Raw genomic sequence first — 11596 nt, 5'->3', positions numbered from 1 at the left:
TGTGTGTGTGTGTGTGTGTGTGTGTGTGTGTGTGTGTGTGTGTGTGTAGGGGTATACAGTCAGATGAGTCCCTGTCTGGAGGGCAGGTTGGTAGTCGTTTTCAACTGGAAAGTGGTCAGTGACCTCTCTGGGCCACCCAGACTGTGAAATAAGCTTCCCACGGGTGAACTGAAAACCTGGGAGAGTCTGGCCAGGCCTCTGGCTACCCCAGCCTGTAGCAACAATCTCCTTCATGACCCACAGGCAACACAGAGAGGAATCTCACTGCATCCCTGACATTCTGTTCTCCATCATCACAGTTTGGTTTCAGAGGCAGTCCTGTTTGCTAGGACAGAGAGACGGACGATGTCAAACAAACAAGAGAAAATTGTCAGACACAGCGGAGAGCCTGGAATGGTTCACCCTAGAGATATCAGGCCCTTGGTGTCTTGGATTTTCAGGGAGATGAAGATGGACTTCAGGCAGAAATGGGCGAGAGGAACTCAGGGCAGGGGCTTAAGGGTACTATCCCTATGACACAGAGCTCCCCATGGTCCAGACCCTTGCTTTCTGCTTCCTTACCCTTCATGTCTGTTCCCACAAGATCCAGCTCAGAAGGAATACTCCATTCTAGGTTGCAGGCACTTGCTTTTCCTAACCTTGAGCCCATAAGCTGATAAAGTCAAGAGATCAAAACACAATAGAGCAGCTATCTCCCTCCAAAAGCGGCTAAGCCTGCTGGCCTCTGCTCCTCTCTCATGTCTGTCCCCTCTACAGTCCTCTCCAAGGGACAGACAACTGCTTTCCTCATTGTTAGTTTCCCTAAAACCTCCCTGGTCTAGCTGGAGGACTCTTCACTTTTCAGAGGCCCCCAAGCAGCCTCCTGAGTAGTAAGGCCCAGGGAGAGCAGAGCCAAACGGGGCCAGCAGGCTAAGTTTAAGGTCGCCAGGGGGAAGGTTGTTCTGTTAAGGAGGGTTCATTGGAGGTTTGAACTATTGTCGTTTCTATACCACTCTGGGGGTGGTCCAGAGAGTACTGAAGTTGGTTGTTGGTCACTGGGAGCCTGTACAACCACAGGAATGCAATAGCGCTCTGTAAGAGTGAAATCCAGGTGCTAGGGCTGGGACCTCTAACGTGCCAACAGGGGGCAGATTCTTTATCTCCGACCTTTCCTTCAAACCTGTGCATCCGGGTTGGGAGAATCTCTCCACAGCCCTATCACATGCTGTCTCAAGCCACCGTAAGCTTGGTCAGTGAGCAGCTTCTCTCTTGGCTGTTTCAAAGTTCAGATCCGTGGCATCTACTGTTGTCGCAGAATCAGTCACCTGGCTTTCAGCTTTCACGGCAGTCTTGCTGTAAGGTGTGCTGTTTTCTGCCCGCTAAATGAGTCATAGTAGTCTCTGAAGTCCGGGCTTCCTCAGTTCTGACCGCCGCTTAGTGAAAGACCTTAAGTCCTTAATAAGCGCCAAGCGCAGGGACGCTAGCGGGGCGATGGTGTTCTCCTTAGAGGTTCTTAGCCAAGGACTTAAATTCTCCGGTGGAGGTCGGTCCGGCCGGGTCTTAGGGCTATGGATCTCCACTGAGGCAGGTGGGTAGTACTCCAGCGGGAGCCTTTCGTTCTCTGTTAGACAGTCAGCGTAGAGACAAATTGGCAGCCCTGGAGGAGCCAGGATGACCGATCCCTGCACACACAGCCACTGCGGAGGGTGCATAGGTGACTGGAAAGGACGAAACAAGGGCCTCTTAAGAAGAAGGACAGGGCGTAAACTGTGGCCAAGGGCAGCGGGATGCGGGCGCGGGACGAGAGAGAAGCGATGTGCGCCAGGCCCCGGGCGAAAACCAGATCTCAGCACAGACCAGCCAACATTCAGAGACCGTATTTTAAAGGCAGGGACATGGGGATGTGGGTGTGGGTGTGTGTATGGGAGTTACCTTTACTTAGAATCCCTCGTGCAACCAAGACCAGGATAGAGAAGCTCCAGCCAGTGCTGTCTTGAGGGAGGGAGAGTGGCCAGGATCCCAGCTCAGGGTTGAGTTCGGTCGACTGCGCCTTCTTTGCGCGTTTGTCCCTACACTGCCTGAATCGTTAATTTTCGTATCCTACTTGTTCATATTTTGGTGTACTCTATCCTTTTAGGAAATGCCCTCTTCCTTCGTTTGTTCGACCTCTCTCTCTCTCTCTCTCTCTCTCTCTCTCTCTCTCTCTCTCTCTCTCTCTCTCTCTCTCGTCTTTTTCTTCCTCGTTTACCCGCTTCGTTCGATCTGCTGTTTGCTCTTTTCGTTCGTCCATTTATTCCCTCCCTTTCGTTCTTCTCTCCATCTCACCGACGGATTCCGCTTGTTATCTTTGTTCTTCAGACTGTAATCCGTTGTTTTGTTCAATTTCCCTCTCTCCCTTTGGGCTGACTGCATCGTTTGACTTTCTTTCGCCTTGTTTCGTTGCGACAACAGACTCACTGCCAGCCCATTCAACCGCACTGGTTTTCATAGTGCGACCAGACCCACCGCTGTCCAAGAACCCCAACAGTAGGTGCAAGAACCTGCGCAGCGGCGGGGACACTGGACTGTGGTGGGGTGCTACAGGGTGCGATACCGACCCAGACGGGTACCTGTCCCTGGAGGTGCTCTGGGCGCTGCATGGCTGCCGCCGCCGTCTGGCAGGGATCAGAGGAGCCAGGCCAACTGCTTCTCATTAAGTCCCAACTGTGGTTTTTATCAGGAGAGCCTTTTTCAAACGGCATTAGACGCGAAGCTCGGCGGACTTGCTCATTTCCTCCGATGACCCCAACACACCTCCCGGGCCTCCCCTGCACACTCTCACCACCCGGACCAGACGAAGCCGGGAGCTGTTCGCTGCCCAGCCTCTCTGAGGAGGCCTGCGAGGAGCAGACGATTACCGCATTGGAGGATCTCCCGGGATCTAGTTTTGAGTCCAGGCTACAAGGGGTGGGCGTGGGTGCTGAGCCACTCGTGGGTCAGCGAGTACAATAGGCAGCAAACCAGTCTTGGCAGGCCTTGCCATTCAGGCGCATTCTCAGATAAAGCACGGTCTGGCCCGCCTTAGCACACAGGGCACCGTCCCCGGAATGGGATGCACCCTGGAATTTAAGACTGTTCAGGGCCGCTTCCGACGGCTCAGCGGTGATGATTCGGTGCCGAGATGCCAACTGCAAGAAAGGCAGCCATCCCCGCGGCGACAGGGAAGCCAAGTTAATCTGAGAAGCAAGAACATAATTATTTGATCTTGAAGACAGTGCCGGCACTGAGTGGGGAGCAGCCACCGCCACTCTGCGGAGCGTCCAACCGCACCAGAAACATTTTCCTGCAGAGGCTGGGCCCGAGGAGGAGAGCTGGGTAAGTTTAGGTCGTAGCCTTTCCTTCGCTGAGTCCAGCTTGGCCACTAAGTCGAGGCCCAGCCTCTACGCCCTCAGCGGGCGCCATGCACAAAAGCCGAGCTCTTTTCTCCCAGCTTTGGGGCCCAGTTAGGCTCCCGGGCCCTCGACCCAGTCCCCTTTTCAGGGTCGGTGGCAGCAGAGGCTCGGCTCTGGATGAGCACGTCTCTCCTCCCAGGTTCAATCGCCTTGGGGGCGGGAATGGGCCCAAGATCGTCGCTACTTCACCCTCCTTTGACCTCCCACCTCCCATTGCCTCTGCCGGCCGGGCACATGGGCGATTCTGCCGTCCCCGATGCCCTGGCCTTGCCTGCCCAGGCCAGCAGCGATTTAGCGAGGGAATCGTGGAAAATGCGAGACATACCCAAGGTTGAGAAGCAAGAAAGCGGGAAAGAGAGTCGGGGAGATCAGGAAGGGCCGGGGGAGGGAACGACATGGGGTCCGTCCCCCCCACCCCCCCGCCACACCCGGCGCGTTACCTTCCGCGGAGCCCTCGTAGAAGTGGCCGCCGTTGAGCACCGGGCCGGGCCCGAGGTCCTGCAGGTACTTGGCTGGCGGCTTGGCGGGCTCTGGGAGGTAGGGTTCCAGGGACACGCAGGCCGGGAAGCGGCTCAGGCGCGGACCGCGGGGTGGCGCGGGATGCAGGTGAGGCGCAGCATCCGGAGTCCCCTGGGGGCCCGGAGCCTCGTCGCCCGCGGCCGCGTAAGGACCGGCTGCGGGTCCCACGGAGAAAGGCGTGCAGCGCTCGGGGTCCATGCCGGCTCCGGCTCACAGGCCGCCGGAGCTCCGGGGCTCCCGCTAACCCGCGCGGCCTGTGAGCGCCTGCCAAGGGGGAGGGACCTGGGCTCGGGGGCGCGGAGCCCCCGGGAGCGGCGCACGCCGCGGGGGGTGGGGGGCAGGAGAGGGGGCCGCGCCTCTGACTTAATGCTGGAACCATCCACGTCACGTGCGGCCCCGTGCGGGTTAACCCCTCGGAGCCCAGGAACACCCCCTCCCCCTTCACCCCGAGCCTGGCATCACAAGCAGTTGGAAGAGAGGAAAGCTGCTTCCTTTCGAGGGCAAGATCCCTTTTATCTAGTCCGGGTGAGTCCTTGGCTCTGAGCTGCACCCTCAAGTCCTGATATGATATTCATCATAGTGGCTCTTGGCCCTGGGGAGGTGAGGTGGTGAGGGCAGACCTACCCCCCCCCCCCCCCACCCCCCCTCCAACAAAATCTTTGAGGCCTGATCTGACATCAGTCTGAGAGGAGAGGCCTCTACAGTGGTAGAGTTACCTCTTCTCCTGGTTCCTTTTATTTTTGCTGGTATCTGGAAAAAAGCAAGTACATCTCCCATAGACACTGTTTTGCCTAGGCGTCCGAGTGATTGGACACTGTGGAGACAGTGGGGGCTTGGGGAGCTTGGGCCTGAATACTATCATTAATTATCTGTGATGCCTTGAACCTATCCTTTAGTGTTTGTATCTGACTGTGGTCCCTCTACATATCAGCGGTGAGTTCCAAAGCCCAGGAAAGCCAGACCAGACAGAGAGGTTTCTAGGTTTCACAGTTGTCTGCCCAGGTAGCTTTTTGCAAAGGTCAGGTATGGAAGAGCAGAAGGGTCATTGTACTTCAGAGCAGCGTGAAATGAATGTCTTTCAGATTGTCCAGGGATCCACAGCAAGTGAACTCCTTCAGGCCTGCTATTTTGAACATAGTGTGGATAGGATTGTATCTCCCAAGAGGCAAGTCTCCCCAGCCCAAAGGAAGCCTAGGATTAGGGTATAGCTTAGCCTTTCTGAAATTGAACAATTCTTACTGTGCCTAAGATCTGGGAAGAAATACCAGAGGTCCTTTGGACCCGAGCTTAAAGATCCCTTATGTCTGGGTTAAAACATTTATATTTTTAAGTACCCCTGGAGATTAGCGAGAGGGGTAGGGAGTCAAACATCATTTGTATTCTATTTGAATTCTCATTTTTAAAAGGAATCTAAGAGGCCTGGTGTGAACACCTCCCTCTTCCGTTGGAGGCTTAGAGGAGGTTTCTTGGCTGTCCTCAGCCAGAGCTGGGCTGTAAATCAAGGCCAAACAGGAACCAGAAGCCTTGCATCTCACAAGGAGTCATTAAGCCATTATTAAACATACCGTAACTTTTCCGAAGCCTTATTGGCTTAAACACCACATTGGAGGCATTATGGCCATTAGGCCCTAATCACAGACTGCAGGCTAGGCAGAGATGGGAGCACCTGGGGCTGATATTTCCAGCTAGAGAAGCTTGGCTTAAAATGAGGTTTTTCCCTCTGCCCGAACCAGAGGGGAGTCCACTGGATCTCAGCTATGGACACTGTTGAACTGATTATTAATAAAAGTTTTCCATAATTGTCAATTATAGGTAATGTTGACTGTCTGGAAGGTTGTATCACTTCAGGATAGCTAATCAACAAAGTTACCAAGGAGCTTAATTTGGAAGATGAAAGTATGACACAAGAACAATGTCATCAACAAATTAAACAAGGCATCTTGGGATAAATGCTGAGCTTTTTGTCCTAGGTGCCTCAGTTTTCTTGTCATAAAAATGGGTCACACACATATAGACAAGGGTATTTGAGAAGCACTTTTATTTCTCCATACCATGTTAATTTAAATGACAATGGTGATTTCTCAAGAAAATGGGAACCCAGATTTCTGGGTCCTATCACAGACTCTATGGAAGTCTCCTGACTCCAGATAGAATGGCCCTGACACTGGAGCTGAACAAAGGATTCTGTTGCCCCACAGACCCACCCACACCCTTCCCAGCTCTAGAAATTCCTCCTGACATCCTTCTGTTCTGAGCAGCGGCAACTTTCCATCCCATAATGGTGTTCCTAATTGAACTAAGGAGACAGGAGGGCCCAGATCTGAGTATAGTGGACTTACCTCTTCTAGAAGGGTTTTGTCGCACAACTATGAAGAACAAAAAGCCCAGAGGAGTCCTTCCTATTCCCTTTAAACCACTGATCCAAATTCAGGCCACAGTCTGTCCTTGGTTGAGGAAGTCTGGTGGAGCGGGTGCATAGAAAACACAGACCTTCCAAGGTCTTTTTTTCTTCTTAGATGGTTTGAGAGTTGGGGGAGCACCGGGAGACCCAGGAACCCTCATTTCACTGCTGTTTGTTTATACACAGTGTGCTGGACTTTTATGTATCCAACATGCATGGATTTATTTTCTCTTCCCAACAACCTACAATGTAAGCACAATTATCAGGCCACTTTTATAGAATAAGCTGTTTGTCCAATGAGGACATAACTAGTTAGTATCAGAACTTGCTCTCTGATCCATTCTTCCTACCCCACAAGACTCTCTGTGCTTTAGCTAACAAAGCAAGGTAGAGATCACTTTTATACAGCCCATTTCCTAATGGGAAGGCTGGGACTTGTTCCCCAAAGGGAAGTTTAGAGCAGATGGGGTTGGGGACAGGGTTGGTTTGAGCTGCAGTGGTGGCCTCAGGAACACTAAGTGGCACTCAGCTGTGGTGGCCAGAGACAGGGATGGAGGGATGACCTCTGCTAAGCGGATACCAAACAAAACAGCGTCTGACACACCTGAGTGATTTTATACTAATTTAGATGTGGGACAAGGTTTTACGAGAATTCATGAATTCGTTTTTCGTGCCATTTAATAACCACTAGATTAGCAGCATTTGTCACTGATTCCTTCTCAACAGAGGTAAGAGAAAAGCCCATACGTGATCCAGAGAATTCTAGGTCCTGTAATTAAAAAACAAGACAAAAAAAAAAACACTCTATAAAAAAATCTCTCCATTTGTTAAGGAAAATGAGGTTTAAAATAGAAATTACACTTTATTGATGATTGTTTAATCCATTCATCTCCCAGGAGGGTTTGCTGATGATAGCTGAGACCAGGATACAGAGGGTATCCTTGCATGAACAGTGCTGATGCTTTGCTAAAGTGAAGCAGCTCATCTCTTGCATGGAAGTGAGTTAGTGTGGCTCAGTCCCGGCTCCTAGCCCGAGTGTTAGGTTAGCTCTCTGATTGGGGAGATATCAGGTCCAGCTATATTTCCCCCTTTACTTTCTACATCTCTCTGCCTCCACCACATGAAAGTGAACGTCCTTCTGTGGGTATCCAAGAGGAGCCAGAACAATGCTACAAATGTAACCTTGCGTTTGCGATTTTCTTAATATATACAAAACTGCTTTCCAGTTGCTTGCTTTTGCTGTGGAAGGGACCATACCCAGCTTTGTCATTGCTCTATTTAGACACTGAAATCCTAAGTTGATCCTTATGAAAATTCTGGGTTGAGGAGCCCAAGTGGATTGTTTCTCATTAGCTACATTCTTCCTGGAAGGTCAGGCTAAGGAATGGTAAATAAACCTTAAGATCCGGTGTTCCTCGCCAATGAATGATATTTTTAAGAAAGGTTTGCATTGTGGAAACCAGGATTCTTGACTAGGTTCTAACAATACAGACTGAATCCTATGATTTAGAGTGAAATTTCGGGAAAGTTTAAGAACTACTTTTTCCTTCTCTATCAATTTGATGTGTTTGATTGAAAAGCTACATAACCTCTCCATACCTAAGTTTCTATACTGGAAAAGTACAAGGAATAATTCTGTGGTCAGCTTTACTGAACTGAGTGAATTAGTGTTTACACAGATGTTTCTTAAGCCTAGATCCACCTTTAAACACACACACACACACACACTATTTTATATACATACCTTTGAACATACACATACACATACACACACACACACACACACACACACACACACACACACACACACACATATATATATATATATATATATATATATATGTATATATATATGAGATGCCTGTAGTGTGGCTGTGTTCAGAGGACCTGAGATAGTACAGCAGACTTGCTGTTTTAGTGTGAAAATATATGAATTCTCTAGCAAGTGGCCCATGTGGCCCATGTTGCCATGTTGCAGAGTTTTATGAACTTATTCTTGGTATAATGCAGAAATGAGTATTGTTAGATTTGGGGGGAAGTTCTTTTTTTTTTTAAATCATTTTATTACATGAGTACATTGTAGCTGTTTTCAGACACACCAGAAGAGGGCATCAGATCCCATTACAGGTGGTTGTGAGCCACCATGTGGTTGCTGGGAATTGAACTCAGGACCTCTGGAAGAGCAGTCAGTGCCCTTAACCTCTGAGCCATCTCTCCAGCCCCTAGGGGGAAGTTCTAACACCTTGATTAATATTATGCAATGATGTATAGCCATCAAACATTTGTTGAATGCCTGTCACATGGCAGAAAGAGGACAGCGCAGAGGAGTGGGCCAGAGACAGTATCACTTACATTCAGGGCCTTTCCAAATGACTGAGAGAAGGACGCAAAGCAATAGGTTTTTATCTCAAAGTGTATGATTGTACTCAGGCTGCTGTAAGGGACAAAGCAAGGTGCCTAACCCAGCAATGGTGACAGCAGGAGACAGGTGGTCATGAGTTATTCTAAGGTTGAATCTAAAAAGTAGAGTGGGGATTGCCCAAGTAATGTGAGTGGAGGGGTGGGAGGAAAGAGAATCCCAGAAAGAGTAGATCCTAGGTGGGAGAGGAAGCCATGGGGAGTTGGGAGAACTTAGATGTAATGACGTTTGCTGGACCTAGGTTGGGGGAGGAGGAGGAGTCCACAGAATCTAGACATTCTAGAGAGCAGGAGATTAGTTCCAGGGTCATCAGTCTAGCTTCTAGTATCTCCTAAATACAGCTTCCAGCACGGTCTTCATCTACAGGAGGTGAAGAGAAAGCCCCAGTTCCTAGGAATTCCCTCTACTCAGAGAAGAGGCACCCAAGACCAACCCCCAGCAGGCACACAGTAAGTCCACAGAGAAGTAACAATGATAAGAAGAGTGAGGACCGAGAGCCAGTAAGCACAGTCACAATGGAAGCCTTGAAGTGGAGAGAGGAGTGGAAGGGCAGAGTGGTGTGGGCTGGTGGGGCCTTCTGTGCAGCCTCTGTAGCAGGGTTTTGGCTCTTACAGAAAGTGCTGGCTAGGGCATCCCTTGAACTCATTTCAGCAGGAAATCCATTGGTTCCAGAGTGCAGATTCCAGATTTGTTATTTTACAGGGCTAATAAGTATGTAATTATCACATTTGGGGCCCTCGGAAAGAAACCCAAACATACACCCCCAAACACCCTGAGAAATGTGAGTGGACCTACCCAAGAATTCTTGAGGGAACTCATCACCATGGTTTAGGTACATCCACTCCAGACCAGGGTCTGCCAGGAATGAAGTGGGAGAGAGCTGGAAGTGGGCCTGAACTTTAGAAGGAATTGAGAGGGGCACAGGGTAGCAAGTACAAAAGGCTGGGCCCAGCTTCCTCAGTGCTTCTGGAATCTTTGGCAAGGAGAGGAAGTGAGTGGGGATTCTATCCACATCCATTGTTTACAGAATGCCTGCCATGTGTCAGTCCAGCTTAATCTTTACAATGCTATAAACTTAGTGTTAACTTTCCCGTCTCACAAATGGAGAAAATGATTTAGAGCCATATCCCATCAGTTATCTGTTGCTGCATAACAAAATATCTCAACGCTTAGAGACTTAATAGTCAGTTCGCAGGGGAACTTCGGGTACCATGGGATCCAGGAATGGTTTGAATGGTTGTGGTTCTAGCTGGGGTTGCTCAGGATCTCAACTCAGATTGAGTTTGACTGGGGATCGGAGATGTTTCCAAGTGGCTTGCTCACAGGGTTGACAAATTGGTCCTGGCTCATCCTGTGTGATTGGTTGAATGTCACCAAGCACAACCAGGTGACCCTCCCACACAGCAAATGGTCTGAGAGACCACTGTGGCAGTGCAATCTGTGGCCTGGTAATTATTACACAATTACTGCTTTTTTTTTTGGTTTTCCCTTTGTACCCTTCAGTGTGTGTGTGTCCGTGTGTGTCTGTGTGTGTGTCTGTGTGTGTGTTTTGAGACAAGGTCTTTTGTAACCAAAGCTGGCCTTCAACTCTTGATTCTGCTCCTCCATCTACCTCCCAACTGCTGGGATTATTATATATATGCTCCACCATATGCAGCTCAATGCACCGTGGCTTCTGCCACTGTCTACTGGCTACCTAGGTTAGTCCCAGTTTAGTGTGACCAAGGATTGCATAAGGGTGCTTGGCAGGCAAGTGTCAAAGCCCACGGGATGATAACTGCCTGTCTCCGAGAAAGCCTGAGACCCCAATAATGGGAAAAAGTGTGTTCTTGTTTTCTCTCTGCTCTTGTGTCCAGTTGTCATGGCAAGCAAGCCTCAAACTAGATAGAGATTAGCACTTCCGATCACTGGGTCTGTAGATATGCAACACTGTCCATCTCTCCATGGGTCCCTTAGTCCACACATGCAGAGGAAAGGAACAAACTCATCTCTGTGCTTTACAGAGTTGGAGAATGAGAAGTGTACTTGGACTTACACATTCTCTGCTGTAAGCTGCGAAAGAGAGGCCATGACAGATATATGGTAAGCTTGCACGGCCTCCAGCAGGCAACACTGTCAGAGTCAGGATCATCTCACATGCAGAGCAGCTAGTCTCTCTTAGTACCCTCGATTCAAAGGATCTGAGCGTTCAGTGGAGCAGAGTCTGTATCGACAGAATGATGGGACCAAAATTACACCCTTGCGTCATGGCCTGGCTGCATCCTTCTTACCAGGCACTCCCCCCCCATCCCCACTTGGGTAGAGAAGACTTAGAATAATGAATGATTCCCTAGAAACATTGGATGTTGTCTAAATGTGAACACTTGCCCTTGATGGAAACTAGACAGTCAGGAGGGGCTGGCGTACCCCCAAGTGACTTTCGGGTAGAGAAGAAAACCACTAGGTGGTTATGAGATGTTCCTGGACTACAGGAGCTAAAGCAGAGGAGCACCACCCCTCCTCCACACAATTCCCCAGAGAATACTCAAAGTTTTTTGTGTTTCAGCCTGAGAAAACGTGAAGGTTTTTTTTTTTTTTTCTTCCTGATTTCATGTGTGAAAGGACATGTTGGGGAGGGGATCGGGCAGGGAACCTCTTACCCCCTCTATCAGAGGGACTGCCAGGAGGAGCAGAGATGACCGGTAGGATGAGCAGGATGTGAAGAATGGCTGTTTGTTTTAGAAAATAGGGAGCCACTCAAGAGTGTTGAGATGCAACTAGAGCAGGGCCTGGCCCACAGTTAGTATTCAGTGGGCATATTATTACCATTCTTGTTTTTTAGTAGGTGGATGAGAGGTGGGAAGACAA

General features: G+C 49.7%; 1 protein-coding gene across 1 annotated transcript in view; it reads right to left on the bottom strand.

Annotated features, from left to right (window-relative positions):
* The window catches only part of Alx3 (ALX homeobox 3), a 10347-nt gene extending 6069 nt beyond the window's left edge, over nt 1-4278 (bottom strand). Inside the window, exon 1 of the mRNA XM_028757427.1 lies at nt 3851-4278. Coding sequence (XP_028613260.1) covers nt 3851-4127 — 277 coding nt within the window. The 5' untranslated portion in view covers nt 4128-4278. The remainder of the gene's footprint in view (nt 1-3850) is intronic.
* Nucleotides 4279-11596: the final 7318 nt, after the last annotated feature.

Source organism: Grammomys surdaster, unplaced genomic scaffold (genome assembly GCF_004785775.1).
Source record: "Grammomys surdaster isolate TR1022 unplaced genomic scaffold, NIH_TR_1.0 126158, whole genome shotgun sequence".
In the NCBI taxonomy this organism is placed as follows: Eukaryota; Metazoa; Chordata; class Mammalia; order Rodentia; family Muridae; genus Grammomys; species Grammomys surdaster.
This window is presented reverse-complemented; position numbering and strand designations above follow the sequence as displayed.